Consider the following 14,690-nt stretch of genomic DNA (forward strand, 5'->3'; position numbering starts at 1 on the left):
ATACAAGTTGGTATAAAACATTAATAATACAATTAAAAAGATGAAAATCTTATTGTATAAAAAATAAGCTATATAAAAAATCTTACTAAAATATCATGATTATGTACTATTAAAATTATTTGAGATTAATTAAATTATTATAAAAAGATTATCAACATGATTGTGTAATTATTCTATATGCGCGACTTCTATTCATAATGATATTTGTATATAAATAATTTCTAAAAACGAAATACATGTATAATAATTGTGTATAAAGATTAAAATATTTCTTTGGCAAGATGTATTGCTCTTGTACAATTAAAACATGCGACAAAAAATTACAGCTAAAAAATCTGAATCTACATCATAGTAATAAAATACAAAAAGATTACGAAAAAATATTTAAAAAATGATATATATGTATAAAGACCAAAATAATCAATATGTCTATCAAGTCAATATAATAGTGATATAAGCTTTATATGGCGGAAAGTGACTTACTATAATTCATAGCAGAAGTTTTTACTTTAGTTCATAACAGAAATCATAATTTGGCGGCGGTTCGGGGATTGCAGGTGGATCTTGTGGAATATCAATTCCTTCAGCATCTAGAAGCCGTAACTTGATGTCCATGGATAATAGAGTCTCCAAGTCTTTTTCAGCCTCCTTACTAGTCATTCTGTTTCCTAAAAAATAGTAAAGAAACAAAAATAAAAATTTCCATGTACATAATACTAATAAATGTAAATTGAATTTGCAACTTACCGAGTAAAGCATTAATGCCGTCGGTCCAATAATCGAAGACTTGTTCATCGGGAGCAACAAAATCGAGACTAGATACTTCGACGGAATCCAAGGCCAAAGAAAACGCCAACTGGTGTGTAGTTTTCCGTCTCTGCAAATCTTTCATGTGTGGACAATCTCTGCCAGTTATCAATCCTCGAATTTCTACTACCGCTAGTTTCGTAGGAAGTTCGTCTATTGTTGGCACCGATTTCTCGTCACAATCTCCGTAATGGAAGACTTTATGATTTGGCGACAAGCGGACGTACCAAAATTTATCTTTGATCCGCTGAAAATATCGAAGATTTCGTTAAAAATTTCATAAATCGTGCATCAAATATCGAATGTGTCCAATCAAAATATCCTCACTTGTCCTCTAGCACTGTATTTCATAAATCTGGTGCCTTGTACCAAAAATCCTAATCGCTGTTGTTGGATTAATTCTAAGATTTCAGGCGTAATTTGTTCTCTAAGTTCAACGATCGGCCTCGCATGGCTCTCCCATTCTTCTCTGCTTGTTCTCTCCTGCTGCCAAAGATTAGTGATGGTGGAATAAGTGAGCTGCTGCAACTTATTTTTAAACTTATCCAATCCTGTGGGTTTGCATTGAAGCGCCCTGGTAATTTGCTCTCGTACAACAGAAAAGACTTTGACGAAGTCTTCCGTGGTCGCTCTCATTTCCTTCCACGTCTTATTTAGCAAAACTATGCAGACACAGTAAAATTCTTCAAAAGGATGATCGTGCGTAAAGAACATTGGGTGATAAGATTGACCTTGTTCACTGGGTGCTTCACCAATGCGTAACACCTAATTAAAACAATATTCGTTTATTTTACATATCATGAGCAATATTAAACATTTATAAATTCTCTTAAATATATATCTTACCTCGCAAAGTAATTTAACGAGTTCTACACTTGTTCGACCGAAAGGACATTCATGCTCGTCTGCTCTACATGAATTCTCGAGAACGACCTTTGTATATGCTTCAGTATGATTACGCGCAAAGTATACCATACAGTCAAGAGCCAGCATACCCGGTGGTGTTTCAGTAAAATCAAGAGCTGGATTGATGTCATATTTAAAACCCAGTTTCTTATAATCCTTGGCAAAGAGCCCTTGCTTGCGAGCTGTTACATCCCCGCTGATCGCACCTTCTGTGTCAAAAGCAATCTTTCGAAGTTCCTTGATCTTATCATGCGCATCTTGATCCTGTGGATCCATTTTTGTCATCATCCGTTGTTCCAAAAGACTCAACATTAGTGTCTGCAATACATAGAGTTGATGCGCCATTTCTGCACCAACCTGTAAACGTATAGCAGAAATAGTAAAAAAAAATACTTACATTGAATAACATGATATTAGTCTGGAATGAAAATTGAAAATTGCAATGTGTGTTTTTGTTTAGTTTGAAATACATGTATACATTTATTAATGTAAACAAAAGTTTGATCTTCAAAATAAACTTTGTTTTGAAAATCAGGCTTAGTAATAAACAACCAACCGCTTCAAAATTTAATAAGCTTGGATATAAATAGTTTCAATTTTTTCAAATTAATCATATACAAGATGAAGAAAAAGGTAAAGAAGTGCTATTAATATTTTGTTAATTACATACCTGCCCAGTGGATTGTATAACGTTTGTCAAAAATACATTTCTGACTTGTTTGGATTGTAATGTGGCAGAAACTGCTCGTCTCTTGTACAAATCAGCTTTCAAAAACAGTGCGTTTATTAATGCTATCGCGTTTTGTTGAATTTGCGCATTCATACATTGCAAATGCATTACAAGGTTGGGGAAAGTAACTTCCTTTTCCACTTGTCCATATTTCCCTGTTGAATTCAGGACTATATTCTCTAGAATGCTTAGAGAAGCTTCCACTACATTGGTGTCCTGAGTTACCGACTGATTATTGACATAGCTCGCTACTTTATTAATAAACGGTGTTTCCAATATGTCCCATGACACAATTCCATGATCCATCAATTCCACAAATGACTGAAGAGAAAACGCAAGTGCATTTCCCTTGTACTTTCCACCCTCCACCTAAAAATTTAACAATTGGCAATTGTAATATTACATAAAAAACTTGAATTATCCAAATAGTTGCAGATTTATACTATGTAGAAAAAGTTCCATACTTGTGAAATGATTAATGCCAACCCTTTCTTGTTTATAAATTCCAGTGCAAAAGTCATATCTATGCTAAGCGTACTCAGCTTCTGCAAAGCCGTTACTTTCTCTTCCGTTGTTCCATTATTGAGCTTAGCCAGAATATCATTTGCCGTTTTCGATGGCGAAAATTCTAATCTGAGAATACTGCCATTTTTCACCTCATTCCTATTTTTCTCCGTAATGTAATTCTGATTGTTATTTTCCGAAAATTGTAACGAGTATGATTCCGCGTCAGGTAAATCCCATCCGTTGCACAATTCCTGTAATTAAAATAAAATATTAGTATTAATATTAATATTAAATATAAATACATGTTAATACATATTAATATTAAATATAAATACATGCAATATACATATTGTAGCGTTTTATAAATTACGAAATTACGCGATTAAAATTAATTGTACCTGAATAATTCCGGCCAAAGGTTGTTTCTGATTGAATTCTATGAGTTGTGGCACTTGATCGGTCATCTGAACGGCGATTTTCACGATATTCGAATCTTTCTGGACCGGCATCTTGATCGCCTGCGTGTACATAAAAGATGAAAATTAGGCCCGTATTATCAGATTCAGGGCAACGGTGTTCGGTGCACACCGATCCAGTTTGTTTGTAATCCGTTCAGGAACTTGACAGATCTCTTCTGTCATACAACAATCGTGACAGCCATCGCAGCCATGACAGATGCAACGGTCACGTGGCTGCAAGTTCCAAAATCTTACTAGTAAGATAGAGTAGTATTGAAATGATCAATCGGAATAAGGAAATTTTTGCTTCTCTTGTCCTGATTAATTAAATATTAATTTAATGTTGATTAAATATTTACCCCACAAGTGGAATTTTCGAGTGCATCCAAGCTAGGCGAGCCCACTTCCGGCCGATACCGGAAATGTACATTTGACGTTTTGCAGAACCGCCAAAAATAAATATGACACATGTTTATGTTGCGTATGTCAATTACATAATAATGCTAATTAAGAATCACAAATATTATATATAATAATATTTTTTATGATTATTATAATTTGTTTTCTAATATATATATATATATATATATATATATATATATATATATATATATATATATATATATATATATATATATATATATATATATATATAATATACAGGGTGTCCCAGACCACCCGTACACCCCTTTTAAAATGAAAATAAATGGCTTTTATCAAAAATCGCAAACAATTTTTAAGTAAATCGGGCACGCTCTATCAAATGGTGATATTTTCAACTTTTGATTCCGACCGGAAATACGCCATCCAGATCGGAAGTTGAATTTTTTTAAGGGAACATGGTACTTTTTATTACAGATTCGAATTGTACGTGAAAAAATAAGAAACTTTTGTATCAAACGTTTTTTCTAAAAGTGCCTCTGTCAATCTTAACATTTGAAGTTCATTATTTCATCACAGTTACTTTCAAGGTCAATTTTAAGATTGACAGAGGCACTTTTAGAAAAAACGTTTGATACAAAAGTTTCTTATTTTTTCACGTATAATTCGAATCTGTAATAAAAAGTACCATGTTCCCCTAAAAAAATTCAACTTCCGATCCGGATGGCGTATTTCCCGTCGGAATCAAAAGTTGAAAATATCATCATTTGATAGAGCGTATCCGATTTACTTAAAAATTGTTCGCGATTTTTGATAAAAGCCATTTATTTTCATTTTAAAAGGGGTGTACGGGTGGTCTGGGACACCCTGTATATAATATATATGTGTATAATATGTATGTTTATATGTTTTATTGTATGTGTGTGTGCCCAGCAAACACGATGACGTCTTAATAACGTTTTAATAACGTATAATACGTCATTAAGACATTTTTAGACATCATCATGTTTGCTGGGTGTGTAATACTTTAATAAATTCTTTTATCATACAATTAATGCGTGAAACTTCTTCGTTATTGTGTTAAATATGTCGGTTCTTTCATAAAGATGCACTCGAAATCTCATTTTCTCAGAATAGAAAAATAAATAAGACACAGAATGTTTTTCCTTCGATAAGATGGGTTGATTGAAACTGGGTATTGTAATGAAAAGCAATTTGCCGACGTAGAATAAACAAGGCGTAGGTTTCTTGATTAAATATATATCTTCTGTCACCTAGAGAAAACACGAAGAACGGCGCAAATGCGAGCAAAAAAACACCAATTGATCTTCGAATACGGGGATAAAGGCTTCCGTTCGTCCGCGAAAGGATTAATCCTTTCCGGTAGCGCGACGTTATTGTATTGTAAAATATGACAACTGATTCAGGAGAGTGTTTGCGAAATACATTTTTTCTTTGTCTCGCCATGTGCATCGTTTTTCGTATCAGCGATGCTGTCTTAAAAAGTAGAGTGATTATATTAAAAAGAGATTATATTAAAAAAGTGTTTAAATAAAAATTACATTTTAATAAAAATTAATTAAAAGGCTACAAGAACCAACGCAATGGTGGAATATATGCAAAAATAAAACGGTTATTACAATACAATAATCATATGAAAATGTTTATTTAATTTGAACATGACAAACGCCGCGTTTCAATCCAATTCGGATCCTTTTCAATGTCGAATAACAAAGTGAGTAATAAACATTAAGATAAAAGCAAAATTAACAGTCATAGGAGAAATGTAAATAAGTTTCGGAACAACGCAAAGTAAAAAAAAAGTCAAAAAATCGGAAGCAAATATATGTAAAATAAGCCTCAGTTCGACTCTGTTGATTGGAACGTTAAGTTGTGCTTAACTTGCTCTCCCTTTGTGTCGATTTTTTAATTTGAGATCACTTTCAAATTTAGAGACCGGTATGTGATTTTATTATATTAACTTTAGTCTTGCTTTATATGAAGGATTCTCTTAAGTAGTTTCCGGATTGTTTGTTAAATTATTGCTCTGTCTTGTTTTTTCTTTTTTAGATTGTCATACTTTTAAGCTTTTACTCGCACATATTTGGACCATCAAGTTTCCAACTGGTCATCGATTTATGCATCTTTGACTGTTTTTTCTTTTGGAAATGGGCATGGACTTGTATGTGGGATTTCCTTCCGGTTTTTGTTTTGGAGAGGATCAGCTCGTTCTTAACGGTACACTAAGGATATGCGGTACGAGTTGCTTTCGGTTTTTCTGTGGCGATACGTTAATACGATGCGTTCTTTCCTTTTTTGTGATTGACGGTTTAAATTTTCAGTTATTTTACATATATTTGCTTCCGATTTTTTGACTTTTTTTTGACTTTGCGTTGTTCCGAAACTTATTTACATTTCTCCTATGACTGTTAATTTTGCTTTTATCTTAATGTTTATTACTCACTTTGTTATTCGACATTGAAAAGGATCCGAATTGGATTGAAACGCGGCGTTTGTCATGTTCAAATTAAATAAACATTTTCATATGGTTATTGTATTGTAATAACCGTTTTATTTTTGCATATATTCCACCATTGCGTTGGTCCTTGTCGCCTTTTAACTAATTTTTATTGATTTTATCTAACGGATCTTTATTTCATTATAATAATTACATTTTAATTAGTCACGCTATCTTTATATCGCTCATAAGTTTGAATTTTTTTTACGCGAATATATCAAATAAATATTTAAATAATTCTGCAATTGTTTGATTCAGTCAACTATATGTTAGTTTATAATTCTTATAAAATTTTGATAATTTCTACTGTCACAGCGCAAGAGATTGATTATGGGATGCTCGACGATGAATTTGAGTTGCTGAATCGAGTAGTCGCTAATTTAGAGTGGCAAGCCCTTAAAAATCGTTCGATCGTACCGTTAGAAGTGTATACGCAAATTGTACAATTCAAGCTAAAGTGGAAAAACGAATGGTGCGCAAAACTTACGAATCTTCGAGATAACAAAGTATCCGTGAATAAAAAATTGCTGCGCTTTTTGTGCAAAGGACCAAAATATACCGATGAAATGGCAAGGTATGATGAAGAACCTGGTAATTAAAATTTCTTTATTAATATAAATTTAAAATATTAAAGATTTCGTTACATTTAAATCTCTAAATTTAATCGCGTCTTCCTTTTCTTGTTTATAAAATTAATCTTTCATTTATTATAGAAAGATTGCTGTTATTGAAGAATACTTGTCGTCCACATATGGCTCTGCGCAAATTTGCAAAATTGAAAATTATAAACGGAAATGTTATAATGATGAATTGGACGTAACAAGACTAATGGCGACTTCGAGGTATATTTCAATATATTATTTAAATTACTAAATAGATATATTTTATAGATTTTCATGACTTTTATCGAGTAGTTGAACACCTATATTTATTTAGAAATGAAAGAGAATTACGTTGGATTTGGACTGCTTGGAGAAATCGAATGAGTCATACGAAGGAACTTTTTAAACAATTAGTTGATCTTCAAAATACAGCTGCGCGAAATAATGGTATAATATACAGCAATACATAAATTTTAAAAACCAATATATAATATTAAAAAAATTAACTAAACTATTAACTAAATTAGCTAAATAATAAATTTATGTTTTTCTAAAAAAACATGCAGTATATATAATTTCAAAATTGCAGTAGTCAACTTACAAAGCAAAACATCAAAAATTAAACACAATGAAAAAATTGACTTCCTCTTGAAATAATATTTTAAAATTAAAACAATAAAAAATTGGACAACCGAAACAATGAAATTTTATTTTTATAATAATAATAAAATCTTACTGTCAGGCTACGCTGATATCGGAGAATATTGGAGGGAAGAGTTCGAGATTCCGGATTTGGAGAGTATGTTCGAAGAAATGTATCAGCGAATCGAGCCATTATATCGGCTTCTTCACGCTGTCGTGAGATTCCGACTCGCGAAATTGTATCCCGACGTTGTTGACGTGTCTCTACCAATTCCTGCTCATTTATTAGGTGAAGTGATTTTCGTCAATCAAAAGAACAGACATTTTTCTTAACCGATCATCATCTTTACAGGTAACTTGTGGTCGCAAAGTTGGGAAGCGTTGATCGACATAGTATTTCCAAATTATACCGCAATCATGCCGAACCTGACGAATTCGATGATACAAGAAAATTATAATGTCATTAAAATGATAGAAACGGTAGATGATTTTTACGTATCTCTCGGATTTCCGTCCTTGACGCCAGATTTTTGGAAGAACTCTGTCTTTAAAAAAGAAGTAGATAGGAGATCTAGCTGTCATGCAATTGCTGTTAACATGTACAATAAGGATGACTTCAGGTAAATTTCTAGAATAAATAAATATTGTAAAATTAACGCAATTAATTAATTAATTATGCCTTATTTTAGAATTATCGCATGTTTAGAGACGAAACCAGAAGATTTCAATGTTATTTATCACGAAATTGGTCATATACAATATTATATGGCGTATCAGAATCAATCTTCATTTTTTAAGGTACTAAAAAATTTCTGGAAAATCTCAAATATATATAATAAATATATAAAATCAATTATTTGTTATTTAGAATGGAATCAATAGTGCTTTCCACGAGTCGATAGGCGATGCCATCTCGTACGGTGCAACTTCCTTTCAACATATGCGGCGTCTGGGATTAATACGTACCCCATTCGCATCACTCGTCAATTCATTCGAAACCAACTCGCGTTCACAAGATTCATTAGAAATGGCTATTCTCCTAAGACAAGCTCTGCTTAAAATACCGCAACTGTCTAGTGGACTGATAATAGAAAAATGGAGATGGTCTGTCTTCTCGGGCAGGACAAAACCATCGAGATACAACACATCCTGGTGGACTTTGCATCGTCGATATATGGGTGTCGTACCACCGTCTTCGAGATCTGAGAAATTCTTCGATCCTATGGCAAAATTTCATGTCGCTCACAACATACCTTATGCTGGGTAAGTTCGAGTGACTTGATAAAAAACAATGTGTGTAATAGCAACGATAAATGAATTAATATTAATAGATATTTTCTGGGAAACTTTCTGCAAGTTCAATTATTCCAAGGAATGTGCAAAGCAGTCTTGAATCTGAGGGTTGATTCCATGACGTTTGATTTACCTCTTCACAAATGCGACATTTACAGATCAAAGGATGCGGGAAAGTTCTTGAGGTAAATAGCACCAATTCTTATGAAAAAATGATAACTTTAATTTTCCTTTCAAACAAAATAAAGTAGTAAAAAAAATAATTTTTCTATAATTTTTCTTCATTGAAGAACGTGAAAAAAAACGAATGTAAAGGAAGCGGTCTTAGCTTACTTTACTTCCAGGTCGACGATGAAACTTGGAAGTAGCGTGGATTGGAGACGCGCGCTACGCATGATAACGGGACATTCCGAGTATCGTGTGGAGCCGTTCTTAGCTTATTACGAGCCAGTCCGCGAATGGCTGCAACGCGAGGTCGAACGTCATAGGATTCCAGTTGGTTGGGATTGAGTTAAATGAACTGTTTCGAACTGTCTCAAATTATTTCTTCAGGCGTTCGCGTGTATCTAATCCATCTTTCCTCTGCAGATGTCTTCTATATTCGATAATAATGTGGCACCGATCGATTCGTTGTATTCCATATTCCAGTCTATAACTAGACAATTGCTTGTTTGCTCACACCTGGGTGTCAACTAGACGATTCCCTTAGACTTGATTGTTGCATCGAACCCAGACCTTCATTGGTGAAAATGTCGAATTCCTCTCGACTCATGAGAGCGTTACGGACATCGTTTAGCGTAATGACTTTGGGACATCTGTCAAACATCGAAAAAAGAATGTGCAAAATACAAGACAGATAATAACATCATGTAATATCATATAAGATATATAAAAAGATAATTACTCATTTCCGCTATTTCTCTCCCAAGCTTTTGCCAACGATGTTCGAGTTAGATCCTCCACAAAACATTTGACAACCTGGAAAGACATTATTTTAACAGCGACAACATAATATTATAATTTTATTCATTTTTAAAACATGAGCACAATTTGCATAAAAAAAGAATATTTACCCGCATCATTACGCGACTAGCTGCATTATATAAAACACCAGGAACAATCTCTTCTGGTCCGATCTTGATGCCGACATCTCGCGCGGTATCGCCCACGAAATTATGGAATGGCAACAAGCTTCCATCAAGTTCAAGCGGTATCAACTTAGAACCAGTTGAAGAATCGCTATCTCCATCATCGCCATTTTTTCTCCTATCAATCGTAATCCTACACGAGCTTTCCTCGACACTCTCGACATCAATCTCTTCGTCCTCGATACAAGTATCCATCAATTGACTAGACTCTTCCTGGCAGGTTTGCAGCCACTTTTGCAACGCGATTGATTCCGTGTATGTGGCCGAGGTTGCGGTGGGTGTTGTAGTGTCGGGTAGGCACTTCTTCGTGTCATTCATCGTGACCGTTTCCGATAAGCCGGAAGAGTTTCGACTCGGCGTGTAGCCGTGCAATTTCGCCCACACCATGATCTCCTTGACGCTCCACAAGCTATCAGACGGGACCTTCTTCATTCGCAGAAAGCACCTGATTGTCTTGGCACGATGCCACTCCAGCGCACGTTGTTTGCCGACGTTGTGCGCAAAGTACTCCTCCTCGCTGCAACACGCGTAAGGATGCATCAATTTGTACTCGGGATCACGGGCATCACGTGTGATGATCGGCAATCGGCGTACGATGAATCGTATTAACGCTTCTGTGTCGACGATGTTCGCAATGTCAATCGAGCGCAGAGTCGCTTCGTACAATTCCCTCTTGCTCTGTATCTTGTATTTGTCCTTGCCCAACGTGATTTTCACTCGCTGCGTGGCTGTCTTGTCCTCCGACCTCACGTATGGCATGATTGTTGATGTTTCCTGCTTGTCGGTCAAAGAGACGCCTTTCGTTGCCTCGGCAAGACTGTAATTATATCGCGAATCGCACGAATCTGCTATCTTCAGGATCGGCACATTCTCGTTGACATTCAGTAGGAGATTGTTGGAGTTTTTCAATATAAGTACAGCAGGCTTTTTATTGTCGCTGACAGTGTCCTCCAGTCCATCCAGTCGCGCGTTCTTAGCGTTGGGCGGTTTCTTTAGGACGCTCACGGTTTGAGGAATACGGACATTCAATTTCGCAATGTTACCGTCTCTCGCGATAGAAAGTTTCAGATCGCCATCCACGAGCTTTCTCGAGTTCTCGCTTGATTTCGATGAGAGGATATTTGTCATATCCACTGTAATCGATTTCATATCCTTCCAAACAAGCATACGTTTATTAGTCGACGATGCGAACATATTCGGTGACGGTATGGAGATTTGTAGAGGTTCTAAATGCGAATTAGTAGTATTTGAGACCTTCGTGGTTTCCTGCAAGCTGGTAAATCGATCGAATGAAGCGTCGGACGTTTTGTAAAAACCGTTAATCGTCATTGGTGTGTCTGTAGTCGTGATATTCCCTAAAATTTTAGAAGTATTGCTGTTTTTCGAGTTCTTTGCTTGTAAAGATTTATTTGCATCGGATGATGATAAGTTCTTTTGACTGTTTCTCTCTTGAAATATTGTGTTCACTTGTGAATTATTTTCCGCTGTATTCGAAGTGACCAAAGACTGACAACTATTGGAAGACTGAATATCACCGTTAAATCTATGTGATATAATTTGTACATTGTCGAGTTTCTCTCTCTTATCGTCACTTGCCGATGAATTGGTTGCAGGAATGCAATTACTTTCTAAAAAGTGTTTTATAGTTACATTTCCTTCTCTTTCAGAATAATGATTAGAATTGAAATGCCTGTCCACATAATTATGATCATGCTTAATGCAATAATTTATTTCATCTAGATTTGATTTATCATTAGATTCAATTTTTACTTTGATGTCTTCCAGTTTCTTGATTAAATCTAATGATAGATTAGATTGTTTGTGTACTTCTGAATTAATTATTTCTTCCTTCACTCGAATTTCTTCAGAAGTACTCGTCTGTAAAGGTTCTATAGGTTTTGTTGTACATTGTTTATGAATAAACTCAGAACTGTTATTATTAGATTCTACTTTTATAGATGCATCATTAGAAGGAGATTCAACAGATTCACTGCTATTGTTTTGCTCGAAATTACGTGTCTGTGTCGTATGAATCCATATGTCGACCAGGGTTTCCGAGCCCAATGTTTGCAATCCTGTATAAGTGCGATCCAATTTTAAATGGTGAATAATGTCTATGGGTTTGTCAAGAGCATTCTTGAAGTGTAACTGTACTCTAACAGGGAACTCGCCCCATCCACGTCTGCATAGATGAAAGGGATACGACGTGACCTCGACGACGTCGTTTGGACGGTAACTAGGGTGTAGGAAGAATCTCACTTTACTGACAAAAATGCTGATGTCGGCACTTTCGTCTTTGTCACTGCGCACGTATATCGTCCACTTATGACTAGACGCATCTTCTCGCCAATCCGGTGGGATCCATTTGGATATGTTACCGACAATAATACGCTTTCGAATTTTGTGACTGTTGCCGCGCGATGGACCCGTTTGCAGTGGCGTGCTGCTCTTCGGTGGTATATAACGGGGCATCTTGCGAGGTCGAGATTCTTCATCTGGCAGTTTTCTTTTCTCGCTTTGCAACGCAGTATCATGTTTATTAGCTTGTTGCTGTTTGTTTTCTTCGGTTTTAATCGCGCTAACCGTTGTAGTTTGTGCATATGACGCGAGAGCTTCATCATTGCACAAGAATCGAGGATCCGTAGATGTCGATGGCACTGCAAGATCGGTACATTGAACAGACTTAGGATACTTTCCGAGTAATGACTTAATCGCAGGATGAATTCTCGTTTGTTTCGTGTTCTCTGCAGCTTGAGGAATTTGACACTGTTTGCGATTGTAAAAATTTGTAATTATAACATAGCGCAAGAAATGAAAATTCTTTAGGGCTTTATGCAATGTCTCTTGTATTTGAAAAATTTCCTTCTCCTTCGATTCAATTTCCCGTGCAAATTCCTTCTCCACTATCGCAGTTATTTTTCTCGCAGTAGTGTTTCTTGCTAATAAAGAAAGAAAAATATATTAGATATAATTACTATGACAAATATATTATAAATATTCATAAGTTTATTAATGAATTTATTAAGAAATAAATTTTCTTATTCAATTATATTTATTAAATATTATTAAATAATATTTATTAATTAATTATGCTTATTAAATTATATTTATTAATTTATTGAGTGATGCAGAATCAATATATTTACCATTTTCCTCATAAATTTTCTGCTGAACTTGCTCGTTGGAAATTGAGGAGACATAATCAGGATCCTGATCGTTCAATGATTCTTCAGGAGCACTCATTTATCGTGTTTACACTTTTATGGAGAGAGCAAGAGTCATTTCAAATGTAAGGATATGTTTAATTAGGTTAGAGTCAATGCGGTATTTAAAAAACAGAAAAACGTTAAACGATATTACCTTGATATATACAAAATTAGGTTTAATATATCTCTCTCCTGTCACTCAATAACATTCACTGAGCATTCGCAGAATTGTTAAATATATAAATTCTCTCGCTTCTATAAAAACGTGTGTAAAAATGTCACTTGAAGAGGTTAGAGTCAACGTGGTTCCATTCGTGCTAAACATCAGGAAGCGATCGATGCTCGGACGACAAATTTCTCTTGAATAAAAAAAGTCACCAGCGTCCATCCGAGAATATTGAATAATATCTACGCGTTCGAAATATCAAAACCGATAGTAATAAAGTACGAAATACATCATTACAATCCAATCACAGATGAAACGCGGGCGTCGCGTGTCGCACCATATTGGACACCGCTGCTCCAAAAAAAGGTGTGTTTACATTGAAACGTTTACATGAGACACTCACAGATGTTTACAACATCTGATTTCAAAACGTCCTCTTCGAGGAAAATTTTAGTCGAAACTTTTTTTTTAACATGTTCGATATTGATTTCTTTTTGTTTTTAATTAATTTTATTATTCTTATTGATATATTATGTTTTTAAAAACTTTCTATCTAATAAAAATATATGATATAGATTTTCTAGAAAATATTATTGAAATATACAGGGTGTCAGGGCAATCTCTTCCCAAAAAAAGCGAAGAAAAAAATATGTAATTTGCAATTTTAACAATTACATATTTTTTTTTCGAAACAATTATGTGTTCCCATACAGCACAGAATATTGCAGCAATATTATTAATATTGTTGTAACATTGCAGCAACATTGCAATATTGCTGCAATATTACTGCAATGTTCTGTGCTGTATGGGTTTTCTTTACGCCAATTGATTCCTCTCATTATTTTGTACATAAAAGTATTAAGGTAAGATAATCGAAAATTGAATATTTTATTAGATATTTTATGATTTATGTAAAATTACGAGATTATTTCAAGCCTCGTAATTCGAAAAGTACTTGATGAAAAAATACTTTATTATTATATATTTATGTTTTGAAAAGCTCTCGAGGTAAGCTACAAGAGCTCTTTTTTGGCAACAGATAATCCTGTATATGCAATACATGTAGAAAAATTAATTAATATAATAAAAAATTAATTAACATAACGAAAATTCACAAGATTTAAAATGTACAAATATACGATTATTAAAGAGATTATAGATGTTCATTTTATTGACTGTATTTAATTTGAATTGCAAAATATAACACACATATAAATATATATATAATAAATCTTAAAATTCTTATTATTAATTATTTAGCCTTCATTGGAAGCTAATGTCCCTAGTTGAAAGTATACTACTTCAAGGTAGAAACTACAAATATAA

General features: G+C 34.2%; 3 protein-coding genes across 9 annotated transcripts; 2 read left to right on the forward strand and 1 right to left on the reverse strand.

Annotated features, from left to right (window-relative positions):
* Positions 1-9: 9 nt before the first annotated feature.
* Positions 10-13,832, reverse strand: Ced-12 (engulfment and cell motility Ced-12). 7 transcript variants are annotated; one of them, XM_083087123.1, is made up of 10 exons: positions 9,178-9,536; positions 8,518-9,045; positions 7,646-8,179; positions 3,349-3,468; positions 2,908-3,201; positions 2,384-2,812; positions 1,654-2,070; positions 1,135-1,572; positions 748-1,054; positions 11-668 (listed from the first exon to the last, which is right to left on the reverse strand). In XM_083087123.1, exons 3-10 carry the CDS (start codon positions 7,742-7,744, stop codon positions 505-507), a joined length of 2,268 nt encoding a protein of 755 aa, XP_082943249.1. In that variant the 5' UTR covers positions 7,745-8,179; positions 8,518-9,045; positions 9,178-9,536; the 3' UTR covers positions 11-504. The 7 variants fall into 7 exon arrangements, 4 of the variants coding, with proteins under 4 accessions (XP_082943248.1, XP_082943249.1, XP_082943250.1 ...); XM_083087124.1 differs by lacking the exons at positions 8,518-9,045; positions 9,178-9,536 and adding an exon at positions 6,795-6,895 and having other exon boundaries at positions 14-668; positions 7,646-7,735; XM_083087122.1 differs by lacking the exons at positions 7,646-8,179; positions 8,518-9,045; positions 9,178-9,536 and adding an exon at positions 3,768-3,896 and having other exon boundaries at positions 10-668.
* On the forward strand, positions 5,909-6,906 carry LOC145964561 (uncharacterized). The gene is made up of 2 exons (XM_083087507.1): positions 5,909-6,045; positions 6,623-6,906. Exons 1-2 carry the CDS (start codon positions 5,958-5,960, stop codon positions 6,904-6,906), a joined length of 372 nt encoding a protein of 123 aa, XP_082943633.1. The 5' UTR covers positions 5,909-5,957.
* On the forward strand, positions 7,969-9,354 carry LOC145964631 (angiotensin-converting enzyme-like). Its single transcript, XM_083087607.1, has 5 exons — positions 7,969-8,171; positions 8,241-8,349; positions 8,420-8,814; positions 8,883-9,029; positions 9,189-9,354. The coding sequence occupies exons 1-5, from the start codon at positions 7,969-7,971 to the stop codon at positions 9,352-9,354; spliced, it is 1,020 nt and encodes a 339-aa protein (XP_082943733.1).
* Positions 13,833-14,690: the final 858 nt, after the last annotated feature.

The sequence above is a fragment of the Camponotus vicinus genome, unplaced genomic scaffold (genome assembly GCF_025532165.1).
Source record: "Camponotus vicinus isolate PSW18456_S1 unplaced genomic scaffold, iyCamVici1.0 SCAF_13, whole genome shotgun sequence".
Classification (NCBI taxonomy): domain Eukaryota; kingdom Metazoa; phylum Arthropoda; class Insecta; order Hymenoptera; family Formicidae; genus Camponotus; species Camponotus vicinus.

Coding starts and splice junctions, on each gene's coding strand:
- Ced-12 (XM_083087122.1), bottom strand. CDS start 3,878: ATGTGTCATATTTATTTTTGGCGGTTCTGCAAAACGTCAAATGTACAT. Junction 2,813..2,907: donor TGGCATTAATCATTTCACAA/GTATGGAACTTT, acceptor TTAAATTTTTAG/GTGGAGGGTGGAAAGTACAA. Junction 669..747: donor CGGCATTAATGCTTTACTCG/GTAAGTTGCAAA, acceptor ACTATTTTTTAG/GAAACAGAATGACTAGTAAG.
- LOC145964631 (XM_083087607.1), top strand. CDS start 7,969: ATGCCGAACCTGACGAATTCGATGATACAAGAAAATTATAATGTCATT. Junction 8,172..8,240: donor TACAATAAGGATGACTTCAG/GTAAATTTCTAG, acceptor GCCTTATTTTAG/AATTATCGCATGTTTAGAGA. Junction 8,815..8,882: donor CACAACATACCTTATGCTGG/GTAAGTTCGAGT, acceptor TAATATTAATAG/ATATTTTCTGGGAAACTTTC.
- LOC145964561 (XM_083087507.1), top strand. CDS start 5,958: ATGGGCATGGACTTGTATGTGGGATTTCCTTCCGGTTTTTGTTTTGGA. Junction 6,046..6,622: donor CGGTACACTAAGGATATGCG/GTACGAGTTGCT, acceptor CTACTGTCACAG/CGCAAGAGATTGATTATGGG.